Source organism: Ahaetulla prasina, chromosome 1 (assembly GCF_028640845.1).
Source record: "Ahaetulla prasina isolate Xishuangbanna chromosome 1, ASM2864084v1, whole genome shotgun sequence".
Taxonomy (NCBI): Eukaryota; Metazoa; Chordata; class Lepidosauria; order Squamata; family Colubridae; genus Ahaetulla; species Ahaetulla prasina.
Genome location: NC_080539.1, coordinates 212,843,468 through 212,863,298, shown reverse-complemented (window position 1 = coordinate 212,863,298; position 19,831 = coordinate 212,843,468). Strand labels below are relative to the sequence as shown.

General features: G+C 38.4%; 1 protein-coding gene across 1 annotated transcript in view; it reads right to left on the bottom strand.

The window, feature by feature from the left end:
• Positions 1-19,831, bottom strand: part of TTN (titin) — a 334,386-nt gene that overhangs the window by 63,558 nt on the left and 250,997 nt on the right. Inside the window, exons 260-285 of the mRNA XM_058189537.1 lie at positions 19,470-19,769; positions 19,053-19,370; positions 17,793-18,089; positions 17,397-17,696; positions 16,511-16,825; positions 16,254-16,402; positions 15,133-15,283; positions 13,791-14,072; positions 13,376-13,678; positions 12,984-13,286; positions 12,596-12,877; positions 10,906-11,205; positions 10,486-10,788; positions 10,074-10,382; positions 9,710-9,991; positions 9,166-9,465; positions 7,988-8,281; positions 4,920-7,880; positions 4,507-4,827; positions 4,127-4,411; positions 3,721-4,020; positions 2,904-3,206; positions 1,464-1,739; positions 1,055-1,354; positions 654-956; positions 29-328 (exon numbers count right to left, since the gene is read on the bottom strand). Of these exons, the coding sequence (XP_058045520.1) occupies positions 29-328; positions 654-956; positions 1,055-1,354; positions 1,464-1,739; positions 2,904-3,206; positions 3,721-4,020; positions 4,127-4,411; positions 4,507-4,827; positions 4,920-7,880; positions 7,988-8,281; positions 9,166-9,465; positions 9,710-9,991; positions 10,074-10,382; positions 10,486-10,788; positions 10,906-11,205; positions 12,596-12,877; positions 12,984-13,286; positions 13,376-13,678; positions 13,791-14,072; positions 15,133-15,283; positions 16,254-16,402; positions 16,511-16,825; positions 17,397-17,696; positions 17,793-18,089; positions 19,053-19,370; positions 19,470-19,769 (10,137 nt within the window). The remainder of the gene's footprint in view (positions 1-28; positions 329-653; positions 957-1,054; positions 1,355-1,463; positions 1,740-2,903; positions 3,207-3,720; positions 4,021-4,126; positions 4,412-4,506; positions 4,828-4,919; positions 7,881-7,987; positions 8,282-9,165; positions 9,466-9,709; positions 9,992-10,073; positions 10,383-10,485; positions 10,789-10,905; positions 11,206-12,595; positions 12,878-12,983; positions 13,287-13,375; positions 13,679-13,790; positions 14,073-15,132; positions 15,284-16,253; positions 16,403-16,510; positions 16,826-17,396; positions 17,697-17,792; positions 18,090-19,052; positions 19,371-19,469; positions 19,770-19,831) is intronic.

The window sequence follows — 19,831 nt, the reverse complement described above, 5'->3', positions numbered from 1 at the left end:
TAATAAACTTAATGGTAATAAACCTTACCATTTTCTGCATGAACAGTGATTGGATCTGAAGGTTCAGAAGGTGCACTAATGTTTACTGCGGTTTTTGCTATTGCTCTGAATTGGTACTGAGCATTTTCCTCCAAATCAGTTGCGGTGTACTCTTCTTGAGGGATCTGATGGGGAGTAGAATTGCACCGGACCCATTTAGCACCTGGCAGCTTACAGGCTTCAACATAGTATCCAATTATCTTGCTACCGCCATCATGTTTTGGTCTTGCCCAGATAAGAGACACAGTATTCTTTGTCACGTCGATAACTTCAGGCTTACCAGGTGGATCTAAAATAATAAATGAGATTTAGTTTAGCTTCCATGTAACTTGCTTATTTTAGCCTCCATGTAGTTCAAATTATTTTAACGAGTCTTATAAAACCTAGAGAACCAAGACAAAACAAGCTGTGGGCATGATCTACAAAACATAAAATCTATGAGTAGAACAAATGCTTGACAAATGGGTCTACGCTTGACTCTACTTTTGAAACTTTTGAGGTATTGAATATATTTGATATTATAAATTTTTGGAACAAGACTCAGCATTAATACTAACAACTTACATTAGTACACTTTTATATATAGCACAATATATACAAAATATTTAACTTACCAATTGGTGTTCTTGCAGTCACGTAATCTGTTGGTTTGCTAGGCTTGCTTGCACCTGCTTTGTTCAGAGCATAGATTCTAAATGTGTATTCTAGCCCTTCAATTAGGTTTGCACATGGATACTCTGTGGACCGCACAGGGGTGTCATTGGCCTTGACCCACAGCAAGCTGTTCCTTTCTTTACGTTCAATGAGATAGCCAGTTATTGGACTGCCTCCATCACTGTCTGGCTTATCCCATGCTACAAAAATGCAATCCTTGTTTACTTTGGTAACACGTGCATTTTTGGGTTCACTGGGAACATCTGCAGTAAAACAGAAGATAAGTTTTTAAAAATAATGCTAACAATATTCAACAAATATCCCAATGGGGACAACAGTATAAATGGACAGTCAGACATACCAAATGGAAACCTTGCGACCATCTTATCGGATTGAAGTGGCTCAGAGATGCCAAATCGGTTTTCAGCCCGAACACGGAACATATATTCCTGACCAGGGGTCAGTTTTCCAAGTCTGCAGTTTGTTTTCGTAACCGAAGCTACTGCAGTTATCCAATCACCGCGACTGACATCACACTTCTCAACCACATAGTTAGTGATGTTACTACCACCATCTTCAAGAGGGATGTGCCATGACAAACTACAGGCGTCGGCATCTATATCAGAAATTTCAAATGGTGGCTGAGGTGGTCCAGGGATATCTATAGAAAGATCCAAAAATATAATGCAAATTAGTATAGATTTTGAGAAACACATGAAAGGTAAATGTGTAAGAACTTCTCAAGCTCGGGAGAAGAAAATCAAGCATACCCATGACAACGACTTTGATTTTCTGAGTAGCTACTCCGGAGCTGTTTTCTGCTGTGAGGCTGTAATAATCGCTATCTTTCCTAGTTACATCTTTAATAATAAGAACTGAAGTGCCCTCTGCTTTATGCACTGCCAGGCGACTAGAAGTAAGCACATCTTGGTCGGCTTTCATCCATTTACAGATTGGTGGAGGTTTCCCGTAAACATGTGCCTCAATTCTGAGTTTCTGTCCAGCTTTTAAACTGATATGATCTGGCATCAAGATTTTAGGTGGCACTGCAATTAAAATTCAACAAAGGAAAACGGTGATTCGAGACAAAGAAAACGAATGAACAACTCAGTAACTTTATATTTCACATATGTAATTCTGAAAAAATCTTTAACCGATGTCAGCAAAAAGCTCTTTTTTAAACTAAAATCTCAGGCTCCTGCTAATTTTCACGATCTGGATAATAGGAGTGACTTATGTTGGGTGAATGGGGGATGAACAGGCTTCAGCTCAACCATAGCAAGATGAAGTGACTTCAGGTTTTAGAGCTTCCTGCATTGGATGATTTTCCATCTTTAATTCTGCATGGGGTTATACTACTCTAGAAAGAACCAGTGCAGAATCTGGGCATTCTTCTGGATTCACGGTCCCTGTTCAAAGATCAGGTGGCAGTCAAGCCAGGGAGGCACCAATTCTATCCTTTTGTGGATTAAGAGGCACTGCACACAGTCACTCATGTTTTGGTCACCTCTGAACAGAATATAGCGATGAGCGCTATGTAGGGCTGTTCTTGAAGAACATCTGGAAGTTTCAGTTGATCCAAAATAGAACCACGCACACAAACCACATTATGCTGTTGTTACACCTTTGCTCTGCAAGCTTGGACTGGCTTTTGGGTGCAGTTCAAAGTGTGAATTATTACTTATAAAGCCCTGCATGATATGGGGTCAGAGTGATTAAGGGAATGCTGTACTCTCGTTATCTTTACCTCTTTTATTAAGTCAGGGAAGAGAGGTATGCTCCAGGTCTCATCGATCAGAGGCTATCATCTAGTGTAGTGGTCCCCAACCTTTCTGGCTGTGGACCAGGGATTGGGGACCCCTGATCTAGTGGGGGGCCCAGGGAAATGTGCCTTTTCTGTACCTACACTTGTCCTCTGGAATATCATATCACCAGAGGTTATGTTGGCCCCAAACAATGCTTGCCTTTTGGGAAGCGTTAAAGATTTGGCTATTTTCCCAGCCTTGTGTCTCAGGAGAGCAATTGAGCCCACAATACTTGTGCAGGGTTTCTTTGCCAGCCACTTTATGCTTTTAATTGATTGTGGTAAATATTTTTATACTGTATTTTAAATTCTAATTAGCCACCATAGTTGCATTAGTAAGATCGGTGCCATATAAATTGACTTCAATAAAAGACATCAATAAAAATATTTGATCATAATTACTTACTGAGTTGTTCTTTGATTTCAAACATGCCTTCTGTTTCTCTTGGTAAACTTACTCCAACAGCATTTCTGGCAGCCACTCTAAATTTATATTTCTTCCCTTCTTTTAGGCCAGCAACAACAATGTGAAGATCTTTTACAACAGAGTACTGGGTCCAGTGATCACCAGCTTGCCCTTCTTGTTGATATGAAATAATGTAGCCATCAATTTTGGCACCACCGTCACGCAGTGGTGGCAGCCATCCTAATGTAGCACTGTTCTTGGTAATTTCAGTCACTTCAAGTTTCCTTGGAGGATCAGGCACGCCTTAAAAATAAAACAGGCAAGAATTAAAAGTAAAATATAAACATTCTAAGCAGCAGTTGTTTGAATTAAATTGTTTCTTAAATCACTGCGACTTCTTATGGCTAATTACCATGTTATTTAAATTCTTTAACAATTTAATCCAGTTCGATTTTCTACCAAATAAATATGTTGCTAGAAAGTGATTTTAAAACTCTGTAGTACTGTATATTTGGACTCTTTTGTTTATTCTTCTGAGTTGAGCCCTGAGCTTTTACTCTAAATTCTTACCTTCATAGGGGTAGTGAATAGTATATATACATTATGTAAGTAATCCAGTATTTTTTTAAAATTGTTTTAATGCGTGAAATTCATCATGATGATTCTAATAAACATAGTAATATAGACTTCTAAATATTCTTAATGTATGCTTTCACCTAATGTACTATTTATATATTGTGCTCAAATCCTTATTATTTTAGCAGGTATGTCAGCATTGCAATTTGTTGGGGAGAAAGCGACATTAATAAATACTTACTTAGTGGATCTGTTGCCATGATTGGCTTTGGTGTATCTGTTGGAACGCCTGGGCCATATTCATTGACTGCAGTTACTCTGAAGAAGTATTCAGTACCAGGCACAAGGTTAGTAACTTTGAAACTAGTTTTCTTTATATCTGAAATAAGAGTTCCCCAGCTTTTTCTATCAGCCTCACGCTTTTCCAGAATGTAGTGTGTGACAGGACTACCGCCGTCATTCTCAGGTGGGGTCCATGAAAGCTGGCATGTCATTTTAGTAACATCAGAGACCTTGAAGTCTGCAACAGGTCCAGGAGTATCTATGAAGAAAACAAAGGGTACAGGTACAGCATTAACTAATCTTCAGCAGTTTGTTAAACCAAACAAGGCAGCAGATTACTATCCCTGATAATCCCTGGAACTTACCAAGAACGCGGACATTGACAAACACTGCTTTTTCTCCAGCAGGGTTAACAACAGTCAAAGAGTATTTGCCCGAGTCATCTCGAGTTGAATTAGGAATGACACAGAAGGACATTGTGTCAACCAAGTCAACCTGGCCCCTTCTGATCACATTATCAATTCCAACTTTCCTCCAGGTGACTTTAGGTGCTGGTCGTCCTCTAACAATAGCAAAGAGTCTGATGGGGCACCCAGCTCTGACTACAAGTAATTTCCTCAGGCTTGCATCCAAGTCTATCTCCGGGGCCTCTGAAAAGTGAAAGAAAAAGAGTGTTGTTCGTAAAAGTACCCAGCAAAGTAGAAAATCAGTAACACATAATTTAATGGTTGATTGCGAAAATTACCAAGTATTTCTTTCGGAGAAACAGCTTCCTTCAAATCAGCTGGAGGACCAATGCCAACCTGATTTTGGGCAGAAACACGGAATTCATATAGTTCTTTCTCATCCAGACTCATCACAGTAAATTCTGGATGAATGACTTGCGCTGCAACATTGCATCTTTTCCATCCTTCATTGGGACCAGCTTTTTCAGTTTTTGGCCTCATTTCTACCACATAGCCAATAATTGGAGCACCACCATCATAGAGTGGCTTTCCCCAGCCAAGTGTAATAGACGTCTTTGTGCTATCAACAACCTTCAGATTGATGGGAGGTCCAGGGGGTTCTGTAAAATATATCAAAGTACAAAAATAAGCAATTCAGTAAGTCAAACAGAGTGTTCAAATGTTAATTCAATGTTACATGAAAGATCATTACCTAGTGGGTCTTTTGCTACTGCTGGCCTTGATGGGAAACTTGGTTCACCAATTCCAATTTCATTTTCTGCCTTCACACGGAATTGGTATTCATATCCAGGAATAAGATCTGTAACTTTCTTGCGTCTTTCTGGAATTGCAGTTTTGGTAACAGGAACCCATTTTAGTGACCTCTTCTCCTTCTTCTCTAGTATATACCCTGTGATTGACTTTCCACCATCATATTCTGGTGGATTCCAAACTACAGTCATCTCATCTTTGCTGACTCTTGTGATCTCTGGAGGATCAGGACGGCCAGGTCTATCATATTTTGTTTTGGCTATAATTGGTTTAGTCTCTGTTGGTGGACCTGTGCCCATTTTGTTTTCTGCACGAACCCTAAAGATATATTCATTCCCTTCTATGAGATGTGATACTTGTACAGAGTCCATTATCACTGAAGAGGAATATGTGGTCCAAATCATACGCTTGCTTTCACATTTCTCTATGATGTAGTTCTGTATTTCACAACCACCATCATCTTCGGGTGGGTCCCAGCTTACTTTACACCTGTCAGTTGAAATATCAGAGACTTTGAGATTTCTTACTGGTCCTGGTTTGTCCAAAACATTTACAGTAGCATACGCTACAAAGCTACCAGCTGGATTAGTGGCTGTTATAACATATTTACCGCCATCAGTACGTCTTGATTTTTGAAGAAGCAACTTAGATGAATGTGAAGTTGTTTCAATTTTGGCCCTGGGAGATTTGGATAAATCTTCAGTATCCTTTGACCAAGAAACTTCTGGCTGTGGCTTGCCTTTAAGCCCTGCTTCAATTTTAATTGGTTCACCAGCTTTCACAGTAAGTACTCCGGACAATTTTAATTCAAGTACTGGCTTTTGCACTTCTTCTTTAACAACAACTTCGCTTGTTTTTACCCAATCACTTTCTCCTCCTTCATTCTTAGTTTGAACTCTGAACTGATAAATTTTATTTTCAACACATTTGTCAACCATATACTGTGTTTCCTTAATGCTGCCTTTGTGTACTCTTTCCCATTCATCTGAATCCTTCGGTTTTCGCTCAACGTGGTAAGATAAATTGGGGCTACCACCATCATAGTCTGGCCTTCTCCATTTCAGATGCACAAATGTCTTTCCTGTTTCTGCAATATGAAGATTTTCAGGCTCACCTGGCCTATCAATTGGATTAATGGCAAGGATTGGAGTCTTGGTCTCGACAACAGGACCTGGGCCTACTTTATTTTCTGCACAAACACGGAAGAAATACTCATGATTTTCTATGAGATGTGCTTTTACCATCCTCTTAGTAAGATCAGAAGAGACTATTGACCATCCTTTCTGATTTGGTTGGCGATATTCTACTATATAATTTGTAATTTCGGAGCCACCATTATCTTCTGGATTCTCGAAAGCGATCATACAGGAATCCTTAGTGACATAGCTTACTTTCAGGTTCCTACAAGGTCCAGGTCTGTCAAGTACATTAACAATGGCTGATGCTTGGGCATGTCCACTGCTGTTTTTAGCTGAAATAATGTACTTGCCATGATCTGCTCTTATAGATGATTTAATTTGTAGCTCTATGCGTGGAACTTCTTGAATTATGTCAGTGCGCTTATCTTTCGTCAGTATTTTGCCTTCTTTTGACCATGTTATGTCAGGCTCTGGTCTCCCTTTCACTTTGCCTAGAATCTTTATTGTTTGGCCTACTCTAACTGTAATGACATCACGACAGGTCACATCCAGTTCTAGCTCTGGAGGAGTCAGAATGTCTTTAGCAAGAACTGTTTCAGGCAATTCTCTAGGTTCTCCCTCTCCAACAATATTTGCAGCTTTGATACGGAATCTATATTCATTTCCTTCAATTAGCCCAGGTACCGTAAAGGCACATGGTCTAATGAGTTCATCTTTATTAATTCTATTCCATTGAGTTGTTCCACTTTTCTGGCATTCTACGACATATCCCAGTATAGGGCTACCACCATCTTTGAGTGGTTTTGTCCATACCAGTTCAGCTGTTTCTCTGGTCTTATCTTTGAGCTTTGGATTAATTGGAGGCCCAGGAGGTGAGATAGGACGTGTTGCTTTTATTGGGTCCGAAACTGGAGATGGTTTGCTTAGGCCAACACTATTCTCTGCAAAAACACGGAATTCGTATGTGTTGCCCTCATAAAGGCCTGTAGCTCTGAACTTCAGATCAAGTACTGGTGATTTATTTACTCGTATCCATTTGCCAGAAATTTCACGTCGTTCAAGAATATATCCAGTTATTGGACTTCCTCCATCAGACTTTGGGATAGTCCAATTTACCGTTGCAGCATTTTCAGTAATATCATGAACTGTTGGTTTTCCAGGAGGAGATGGTGGATCAAACATAGACTTAGCAACTGTTGGTTGAGAATCAAGAGGTGGACCAATGCCTATCTTGTTCTCTGCACGAACTCGGAAGATATATTCAGCACCCTTCTGTAGGCGTGGAATTTTAAGTCTTGTCTGACTAAGGGATGAGCAGACCATTCCCCAGGTTTCTTTCTTTGACTCTCGCTTTTCAACAATATAATTAATTACAGGACTTCCACCATCATCTTTAGGAGGCCGCCAAGCAATAACCATGTGATCTGCAGCTACTTCTACAATATCAATTGGGCCAGTAGGAGGACCAGGAACATCCAAGACGGTTAAATGAACGGCTACAGTTTTGCTTCCAGCTAGATTGGATACGGTGAGTAAATATTCTCCAGTATCTTTTCTTGTACAACTTTTAAGAGTAAGAACTGTTGAATAGTTGTCAGTATCAATTTTGTAATTGCCTTCTGATTTGATTTCAGTATCATCAGTGACCCACTTTGCAGTGGGAATGGGTACTCCTCTCATGATTGCAGGGAATCTTACTGTGCTGCCAGCTTTAACAACAAGTCCTTCTATTAATTTCACATCTAGCTCAACAGATGGGGGCACTGAAATAAAAATAAATAAATAAATGTTACCATATGGTTTATCTTAGTAATTAAAATAGGCAATAATGACTAATAGGATGTATGACATCTATAAAACTAGGAATTACCTATCTTTTCTTGGCACTCAATGGGTATAGTTGTGTCTGGAAGACTAAGACCCACAATATTTTGGGCTTTCACACGGAATTTGTAAATCTTTCCTTGTTGTAAGCCTGTAACAACACATTCTGGCACAGGGACAGTCTTGAATTTTGTCCAGTCATCTGTTCCTTCTTCTTGGTATTCCACCAAAAATCCAGTTATTTCAGCACCACCATCGCGATCAGGGTAATTCCAAGCAAGAGAAACTTCTGTCTTGTCAATATCTACATGATGTAAGTTCTTTGGTGGTCCAGGTGGATCTTATAACACAAGAAGATAGTAAAATCATAGTTCTGTTTTTAAACATATAGAAACATGTATGTAACATTTGTTAAACATGAAAATTGATAGCTCATTCGTAAAGGTGTATTTTCTAAATCTATTATGTTCTACATTGAGATTGAGATCAGATTATATTTCAAGTGCCATGTCCAGTTCAGGACATAACAACTTAAAAAAGCGCTTGAGAAACCAAAACAGATGGAAAGAAAGGCAAAATAAATAAATAAAAATAAGTTTTATGAGGAGAAATTTTAAAAACTGGGCATGTTTATCATTAAGAAGTTTGTCTGAGGAGAAATGTGATTATCAAATAGCAAAAGGAGGGTGACTTAGAACAGCGGCGTCAAACTCACATCATCGTGGCAGTGTCACATGACATATCAGGACTTTTTTCCTCTTCGTTAAACCAGGTGTGGGTGTGGCCAGCATGTGACGCATCCAGCCCATGGGCCAGGAATTTGACAGCCCTGACTTAGAAGAAGATCAAATCCTGTTCTCTGTCATACCAGAATGCAGGATATAGATCAAGGACCTTAAATTGCGGGAAATTATATTTTGGCTGAGTGTTGGAAAAACCTCTGACGGTAAGAGATGTTTGGCTGGAACCAATTATCTAGGAATGTAGCGAGCTCTCCCCCCCCCCCCCGGATCTGTTATAGCAGAGTATGGACAGTCATGTGCTTTTATCTGGATTCCTGCAAGGGGATTAGACTTAGTGAGTCAAGCTACTCTATAGGTCTGTGCTAATATGGAGATGCATATTACATACTATGGATTAATATTATGGCATAACCAGCATTTTGTATAAACAAACAAACAACAACAACAACAACAACAACAACAACAACTGAAATAGGCTTACGAAGTGGATCCATAGCCTTAATTGGCTTGTGAGTTTCAACAAAAGGTCCTCGTCCATACTGGTTCTCAGCAGCAACACGGAAGAGATACTGAGTGCCTTCCATAAGGTATTTAGCCAACAGACTGAGTTTCTTAGAAGAGGAGGATATTGCTAACCACTGAGCAGCAGCAACATCCTTCCTTTCCACAATATAGTTGGTAATGACGGAGCCACCATCGTCCTCAGGTTCCCTCCAAGTTAGGTAACAAGAATCTTTTCTAACTTCACTCACTTGAAGATCCCTAGGAGGCCCAGGCTTATCTGGAAAAATATTAATAAGCAACAATGATTCATTGAAATTCATTTGATAGATTTAATAATACCCGTCATTACTCCTTTAAATTAAAAAAGGCCACCTAGGCTAACAGAGGTAACTGAATAGCCCTGTGAACTTTTCATCCCCAAATTTGCAAAGGGATATGAAAATGAGATGGAACGGGTCAATATTCTTTGCTCTTTCACTACTTGTTCCTGCTCCAATTGAAAATCATATTAGCACAAATACCTAGCACAACGACTTTTACTGAAACGGTCTTTGATCCAAGAGGATTCTCCACCGTCAGGGAGTAAATTCCTCCATCTTCATGGGCAGCATTACGTATCTCAAGTTTGCTACCAATGCCTGTAACTTCAATATCTGCTTTTGTAGAAACTTCCTTATCTTCTTTCTTCCAAGTCACTTTTGGGAATGGAATTCCTTTAATTACAGCACTGAGTCTCAGTGTAGTTCCAGCTTTAATATGCTGTTCCCGTGCCATATTAGCATCCAAGATTAACTCTGGAGGCTCTGAAAAAAGAAGTTTTTATGTTCAGAAAGCGTCCTCGTCATGTATTCATTTAAAATGAATAAAATTTAATGTTCTGCTTACCAAGTCTGTCCTTGACTTCCACTGGATCACGGACATAGGCTGGCTCTGATTCACCAGCTGCGTTAACTGCCATGACTCTGAATTTATATTTAGTACCTTCGGTGAGGCCAGTTACAGTATATTTTGTATCAGGGCAAGAATCAGCAGTAAAATTGGCTTTCTTCCATTCCTCGTCTCCAACCTTTTGGTATTCAACAAGGTAGCCTATAATCTTCCCTCCTCCATCATGACGTGGGGGCTGCCAGGACAAATCCACCGAGCTTTTAGTTTTATCTACCGCTTCTGGATTAATTGGAGGACTTGGCTTAACTGTTAAAAAATAGAAAGCAAACAGCAGCCATGAGAAGAGAAAAGATTTGTCTGAAAATGCTGATTCAGAGAAGAGCAGGTAAGAAAGTGTTTTAAAACATACCAATTGGATCTTTAGCAAAGATTGGTTTTGATGGGGGGCTTGGGTCACCAATACCAATTTCATTTTCTGCTGCGACCCGGAATTCATATTCACAGCCTTCAAGAAGATCAGGTACCCTAAACTGGGTATCTGGATAAATAGGTTCTTGTGTAACTTTCGCCCATCGATTCGACATGGTTTCCTTCTTTTCAAGAATATACTTGGTTATTGGTTTTCCTCCATCACGTGGTCTGTTCCAGGTAACTAATGCAGAATCTTTGGTGACATTTTTAACGATTGGCTGCTCTGGTGCATCAGGAACACCTGAAAGAAAAACCATATTACTTTTTAAACCCATTTATAGAACAATAGGTATATGAATAATGACGTAAGACTGTGGCAGGTAAGTAATTAAAATAGATTAGAAAATAAGTGACGTACTAAAACGATCCTTGGCTTTCATTTCATCAGATATCAGTGGATCGCTTATGCCGTATAGATTTTCAGCATAAATTCGAACAACATAGTCTCTTCCTTCCAGTAATTTAGGAACTTTGCATGTTGTTTTGACACTTGCTGATGTAACTGGCATCCAGAGATCTCTGTGAGCATCTTTCTTCTCAATAATATAATTTGTAATTGGACTGCCACCATCATCCAACGGAGGTTTCCAGGAAATAACAAAGTGGTCTTTATGTACTTCATCAAAAATGACAGGGCCCACTGGAGGTGTAGGACGGTCTGTTGAAAAGCATACAAATGTAAATGTAAACACACACACAAACAATTCAAATAAAAATGCACAGATTTGACAGTGCCCAAAGAAGGTATACAGTGCTAATTTCCAACATGGGTGACAGTTGAGAAAGCTAAATATATTGTCAATTTGCTTTCTGTTAGCAAATGGAATGTGTAATTCTTTTCTCAATTTACCAAACCTGATTTATTCTTAACAGGGTAAAGTTATGTATACATCAGTAGTAGTTTGCTACTTTAATCAAAGCAGAGTCAATCACTTGGGAACTAGAGCTGAGATATGTAACCTCATGGATGAATCAGATAGTATATTTAGAAAAAGTAAATACTACATTGCTTAAGTCTTGGTTGCAGGGTCTAGAGGGCAGCCATTGAGAAATGGTGTACTAAAAAAATAACTGATAAAGAGGCATGAACAAAAAATTAATTTCTAAAATGTAAGTACTTTCTGATCTGTATATTCTAGATGTAAAACCTCTTTCAAAATCTGTTTTCTCCTGCTCATTGGGGAACCTTCTTAGTACTCTGCCAGGTAGTAAGGTGGTGCACTACATTTCTACTCCAAAGACCACATGGCCTCACTGCAAAACACTGGAATGATTTTTTGTTGAAATAAGCTGATTCTATTTCTCTGTACTCAGTATAATCAGCTCCTTCAGGCTTCCCAATGCAGGGGGGTGGGGAGGGAAATCAGAAATAGAGTTCTTTTCACAAGAATCTTATTCTTACGTATTTTAATTTTAGTTTATAAATGAGTGTATAACTTAGTTATGAGAAGTATTAGACCAACTTTCCCATCCTGTTAATGTAATTCGTCTTGGTTTCTAAAGTGGCCACTATACCATTTGGAATGAGCATCCTCTTACATACTGCTTTTAAATTTCTGCAGCTCATTGTTGGTTATAGTAAAAAGACCCAAAATATTCAAAGTCTAATTTGGTTAAAATTCATCAGGACAACATTGTTAGAGTAGCAGATTTCCTTGTTCTGTACTTTGCTGCATCCTCCGCCATGCCCACACATCCTTTGAGGTCAGGCACTGTTCGTTCATTCATTCATTCATTCATTCATTCATTCATTCATTCATTCATTCATTCATTCATTCATTCAGCATATTTATATAGCTGCCCATCTCACCAAAATGGGACTCTTTTTAATATAGGTGCTGCTCTGAAAAGAAGCAATTGGCATAGGCACCTTATGGTCAGCTCATCTTTCAAATCAGCAGGAATTTATATTCCCAATCTATGCTATAATTCAGTTATAATTCAAATAACACATTAACAATTCATATGCTTTTTAAACTATACTCAATCAACTCTCCCACAGATCTTCCAAGCAAATATTGTAAACGGAGTCCTAGAACAAGACTTACCAACAACAGTAACTTGACAGAATCCTTTTCTTGATCCTGAACTGTTTTCTACAACAACACTATATCTGCCTGAATCTTCACGGACGGATTTTAATACACCCAAGCAAATTGTAGCTGGAGTAGTCTTGATCATCGTTCGTTTGTCTTCTTTCACTGTAATGTCATCTTTGTACCAAGTGATCTTTGGTGTTGGCTTGCCTGAATATCGTCCAGTCAGGCTGAATGCTTCTCCTACGCGGACTGTCAGTTTTTCTCGGATATCAAGGTCAAGCTGGGGAGGAGCTAAAAATATTGTTTAAGAAAAAGAAAAGAAAAATCAGCATTTAAAAATAAATAAATAAAGCAAACAAACCATGCCAGTGGGGTAGCTTCCAGAGATCAAACTTACCAATTTCATCCTTGCAAGTGATGGGTTTTGTGCAAAATGAAGGTTTGCCTTGTCCCACAATATTGCAAGCGCTCACGCGATACTCATAAGTGTCGCCTTCTTTCAATCCTTCCACGGTATATTTCCTATCAAGCATTTTCTCTTTTGTAACTCTAGTAAATTTATCCTTTCCAATGAGTCGGCTTTCCAAAACATACATGGTTATATCAGAGCCACCATTATACTTGGGTGGATTCCAAGTCAGTGTAACAGAGTCCTTAGTTACTGCTTTTACTTCAAGATCTTCAGGCCTCTCAGGCACAGCTAGAAATAAACAAACACAGCAGATTAAACACAAATTCCTAAGACTATTTTTATTGCAATCTCTGCTGATAAAAGATAAAGATACGTACTGATTGGGTCTCTGATTAGGAGCTCTTTTGTCGTCTCTACAAAGGGGCCCATGCCAATGATATTCTCCGGTGCAATACGGAAGAAGTATGATTTGCCCTCAATCAGTCCCTGCACAGTGGCATTTTGTCTGGTGACAGTATAAGTCACTGGTGTCCAAGCTCTGTGATCTGCTTCCCGCTTTTCAATAACATAGTTGGTAATAGCTGAACCTCCGTCGTCTTCTGGAGAAAACCATGTAAGTTTGCAAGAGTCATTGGTTAGGTTTTCCGTAAGGAATGGAACTCCAACTGGGCCAGGTACATCTGTTAAGGAAAAGAAAAGAAAAGAAAAATGTAATCAGGATGAACATCTGCCACCAAGAACTAAGACCCTCAAGAACAGTGAGATAAATATATTCAGGATTTTGCAGCTTACCTAGCACATCAACAATGATAGTCTTCTTTCTTTCTCCACCTGCATTTTTAGCAAGGAGTGTGTAGATACCCTGGTGACTTCTTTTGCAGTTCTTTATGACCATAGAAGAACTGATAGCAGTTTCCTCAATCTTAGCTTCTTCCGGCAGAGCTCTTTCATCCCTGCTCCAAGTAATAGTTGGAGGTGGCTTTCCTGAGACATAAGCTATAATGCGAATGACCCCACCAGCGTGAACAACAATTCTGTCTTTTACATGGGCATCCAGATGGAGATCAGGAGGCACTGTAGAAGCAAAGAATGCATTTTATATATGTCATACCTTTCGAAAAGGAAACTAGAGTAGATAGGGGGGAAAAGCAGAAGCAGATGTATAAAAATCCTGTACAAAAATATGTATATATGACACATTACATATGTCTGCATGTATGCATAGCTCTCTGGGTGTATTTGCATGTGCGCACACGTTGTCATAAGAAGTATCACTCTAAAAAAGGGCATGGCCGAAAGACACTTAAATAAATGAATAATAATTAATTGCAATAATTAATTGTTCCCTCTCTCTGGAACATCATTCCCCCAGAGATTAGAATGGCCCCCACTCTAACACTCTTCTGGAAGGCGCTGAAGTCCGAGTTCTGCCAGCAGGGCTGGGGAACACATAGCAGGATAGAGCCCATTAAATGGCTCGTGTGATGTGTTGTCGCCGGAGCAGGGTGTTGGTGGAGGCAGGGGTTATTTTATTATATTAGTTTATTATATGATTCTCTCTTTTATTAGTTTTATTGTTTTTTATATGAGGTTTTTATATTCTTGTAAGGCGCCTTGAGTCACCATGTGCAAATAGGCGGCAATATAAATTTCCCAAATAAATAAAAAAATAAAATTCCCTCACAAACCACTCTCATACAGTGAAATACACTAGCCATTAAAACATACAACTTTCTTCCAGCAGTAATTCAAAGAGGACTGGGGGGGGGATAGGTATTGGGAAAGAGCCACCTGTGATGAGACTGGAAGGTAAGAAAAAGGTGGGTGGGTGGGTGGGAATAAAACAAAATGGCAATTGTGGAATGATGTCATTAGGTATAAAAAGAATAAGTTCCAAATGAAATTTATCAGGAAAACAGGCCCTCTCCAAGCAATGGATGATTTTCACCTAATTTTTCAAGGCATTTACCATTTTCAGCAATATAGCCTCCCCTCTATTCACTCATATACTTCCCAATTCATTAAGATGTTGTATAAGGTAAATAAAAGGGAGGCGGTAAGGTAAATGATAGATTTTCAATATTTTACCCTTTTAAGAAAAAAAAAAAGATAATATTTTTTTCCTAAGAAATACCTATTCTGTCCTTTATTTCAATAACTTCAGTAACTTCTCCAGGTTCTCCAATACCAGCAGCATTGATTGCTCTGACTCTAAATCTGTAGAAGCCTCCTTCTTTTAATCCTGCCAAAACAAACTTGGTTCCTCTTATTTCTTTATCTTTTGCCTGAAAATGAAAAATAACATAAAGTCACCTATAATATTTCCTGCAGGGCCGAACAACTAGAAGAGAAGGGAATATGGGCAGCTCTAATATTGGCAAGCACATTTCTTTATATAGTAATTGACCGTAAAGTTCCGAATCAGGAAAAATTCATTAATAATGAATAAAAGGTAAAAGAACCATCTTTATCTCCGAGGCACATGACATGTGGGTAACCTTTCTAAAGTAAATTCTGAGATAAATTGTGTACAGTCATAGTTTCTCCACAAGTGTCTCCAATTCACAAAGAAAGCTAAGTACGTATGTGTTATTGCACTAAAAGCAAATGCCATTTTTTTTGGAATACATTATTCTAGACATTAAGATGATTTGTATGTAAAATATTCTGTAAACCACCTTGAGTCACCATGGGTGAATAGGCAGCAATATAAATTCAATAAATAAATAAATAAATAAATAAATAAATAAATAAATAAATAAATAAATACCTAAGTAAATAAATAATTAAATATTTTTAAAAGTGATGCTAGTCACAGCTAGTAATTTTAAAATTAAAGATTTATTTTTCTAACTTCTAGCACTTTCTTGGATAATTGGTTTGATTAATATTTCGGTACAGAAACATCCTGTAATGCAGCTGATGTAACATAGGCAGTTTGTCTGTGTACAGGAAGCATTGCCTTCCTCTTTTCTATTTCTTTTCAGGTTAACTGGGCTTGTCCGATACAAATGCCTTTCACTTTTTCGCTTCCTTGCTCTTGATCCATAGGTTATCCATCTTTCTGTAAAAGCTTCCTGAAGTGACCCAAAGCAGTGATCCTGCTGTTGTGAGGCTAAACTGATGAAGCAGAGACATCTTGGAGGATGGAGCTCAGTGCTCATCATTACTTCCTGAATATACTAACTATATTCCAACTAACAAGCCCTACCGTAAGGTGTCAGAAATAATTTTTCATGGCGTCTCATTACTTACCTTTTCCCATTCTTCCTTCCCTTCCTCTTTGAATTCAACAAGGTAACCAGTAACTTTAGAGCCACCGTCTTTTAATGGTGGAGCCCACTCAAGATCAACTGATGATTTCGTCCAGTCAGTGACCTTTGGAATTGGAGGGCCAGGTGGAGCTGAAAAACATAAGAATATTTATTTATAGTAAGCATCTACTGCCTGCTGTTTGATAAGGCCTCTCTCCCTCTTTTCATACGAAACAAAAAGCAATTGAAGCCATTTACCAATTGGGTCCCTTGCAGTGACTGGATCAGAAGGCATGCTTGGCGGACCGACACCAGCAGCATTGATAGCGTATACACGGAACTGATAATCTGAACCTTCAATGAGGCCAGGTACTTTGTAAGAAACGCCAAGGGTCATAGGCTTAATAGGATCACGGTTAACTCTTGTCCATCTCTTTCCAGTGGTTTCTTTGCGTTCCAGCCAGTAACCTGTCACGGGAGAGCCTCCATCATATTCTGGCTCCTCCCAATTGACAGTCATGGAGTCATGTGTGACACTGCTTACTGTTGGTTTGTCACAAATTCCAGGAACAGCTAGGGGGAAAAAAAAGATACACAGATTGTAAAATAAAGTACTACTGCTGGTTTTTGCATAATATTTTGCAGCTTTTACTTGGAACTGTGAGAAATAAGAGGGGTTGGGATATCTAGCTGTAACTCACATCTCTCAGATTCTCCTACTTACTGAAACATTATCAGCATTTGGGGGAGCACAATTTTTAAACCCAGCCTCTTAAAGCTAAAGGGGTCAATATAATTATTGCACTCTCTGCCAACCACCATCATTTCACATGTGATGATGATTCAACAGATCCCAAGAGCAGCATGGTTGGTTCCTAATGTTGGAGTAAATGGGATTTTCTTTGTTCCAACACTGATGCATAATAAAATATTTGGACTCTAATTCAGAGATTTTAATAGGTTTTTACTGATTAAAAATAAAGAGGTTATCCAGACTTTAAATAGTCATTATAAATACATTTGAAATAACTCTTGGTTTGTGGTGTTTGATACAACTGGTTTGTGATGATCGTAGTGATTAAATCTGATTCCTCTTCAGTTATGTTTTCTAGATAAATGTGTCTGAAACAAAATCTGTACTTACTGAAAAGATTCCTTGCTGTTTCAGGTTCACTATCAAGAGGTTCTCCAATGCCATATTTATTCTGTGCCATAATGCGGAAGATATATTGATGACCTTCAACCAGCTTGGGAACTGTGAAAATGCATTCCTTAGGTTCTTTGGTAACGTTGATCCATGTCCTTCTATTTGCTTCCCTTTTTTCAATGACATAGTTTGTTATTTTAGAGCCACCATCATCTTTTGGAGGTAGCCAAGACAATGTCATCTGATCAGCTGAAATAGATTCAAATTTAATGGGTCCTTCTGGTGGTCCAGGGCGACCTGAAAAATATATTTGATAAAGTGAAGCAAATTGTAACATTAAGTAATAAACAGTAAATTAGATTGTCAAAACTAAACGTGATTATTATTATTTACCTAGAACATTTAGTCTCATCTCCTTTGCAGCTGTTCCAAAATTATTGACAGCAGTTATGGTGTACAAGCCTGTATCCTTTCTGCGAGACTGTTGTATCACCAAAGTGCAAGAATCTTCACCCACAGTTTTATTGACATGTTGATCATATATCACTGGTAGTTTGTCATCTGGTGTCTTTGGATGAGCTTTGGCCCAAGTCAGTGCAGGAAAAGGCACCCCTTTCACTTTAGCTACAATGTTAATATCTGTTCCTTCTTCTGCCTCCATAAACTCAGCGAGTTCAATTGATGGAGGACCTACAAACAAAGCCAAGCAAAAATTATTCTATCAATACAAAGGATATGGAAGTAAAAAGTATTTTTGAATATTGAAGTGAAAAACTTCTGATTGCTTCTCAATAATTTACTTTCCAACAAGTAGCAAAATATTGTTATATTATTTATAAGCTTTGCCTACAAATCGTCGGTAACAGTTGCTAACATAGTTAATTTTATTATATACATTTTGTTACACCTATTAACCAATATTTACATCTTTGTCATTGCAGCTATTAGAAGAATTGAAACAATGCTCATAGTCAGGTTTTTTTGGGTGGGGGAGTATTTTATGTTTTCTTTAGTTTCACTGCCATTTCTTTTTATATGTTATGTAAATTTTTGTATCATAGTTCACTTCATTAATATTCAGTTTTGAAATATTTTTGAATTTTTGTGATTTTGTGAGTCTGTGTTAGACATTCATACTATGAATACTTGGTCATTTTTAGCGTTCTATATACTTTATATAACATCCTACAAATTACATAGATTTATATAGCATTGCATTCACAGTTGATTTTGTAATCCTAATTATATTTCTAAATTTAATAGTATTTGTAGTATGTCTTTACATTTGTGTTAGCACCTCAAATTTTGGTTATTTTTACAATAAGTAAGATTAACACATTGGCACAATGGGATAGCTTTAATTTTAGGTTTGAACAGAGCCATGGTGGTGCAGTGGTTAGAATGCAGTACTGGAAGCTAATTCTGCCACCTGCCAGCAGTTTGATTCCCACCGACTCAGGTTGACTCAGCCTTTCATCCTTCTGAACTTGGTAAAATGAAAACCCAGATTGTTGGGAACAATATGTTAACTCTGTAAACTGCTTAGAGAGCGCTATAAAGCACTGTGAAGTGGTATATAAGTCTAAGTGTTATTGCTATTGATATAAATTTTGTTGATCAATGGCTGAAATAAAAGATGGTGAGGATACTTACATGTCTGATCTTTGATAACAACAGGTCCAACTGTAGCTGATGGTCTGCTAGGGCCTGCTTCATTTACTGCTTTCACTCTGAATTCATATTCATCACCTTCATTAAGGTCCTCAACTGTAAACTTTGTTTCTTCCACATCACGTTTATTGCACTGGCGCCAGGCTTCCTTGCCTTGACCTGTCCGATCCCAACGAAGGCACTCAATATTGTAATGTGTCACAGGAGCACCACCATCATTCTTTGGAGGTTTCCAAGTCAAGCTGGCAGAGTTCTTGGTGATAAGACCAATCTTAAGTTTGATCGGCGGATCAGGAGGTTCTTTAAAAAAAGAAAAAAGAAACAAGCAGAACAGAGTAAGCAGTTGTAAACACTACATTGTGCTAATAAAAGCAAGTTTTTTGCTTTGATTTAACTCACGGATGGGATCTCTTGCTGTGGTTCTCTGAATTGTATCTGCTGGTGGGCCAACTCCAAAGCGGTTTTCTGCACGTACGCGGAAGAAATATTGTTGCCCAGCTATGAGATCAGGTATAATTAATGATGTTCCAGCACAATTTGCATTCACTTTGGTCCAGGCTTTCCCTTCAACAGTTCTCTTCTCTATAATATAATTTCTGATTCTGTCTCCACCATCATTGTCTGGCATTTTCCATGAAAGTTTACAGTTGCACCTTGTTATATCACTTACTTTCAGGTCTTTTGGTGGCCCAGGAACATCTATCAATAAGAAAACACCAGGGAATTATTTAGCTTTATTTAACCTGCAGTATTGGAAAACC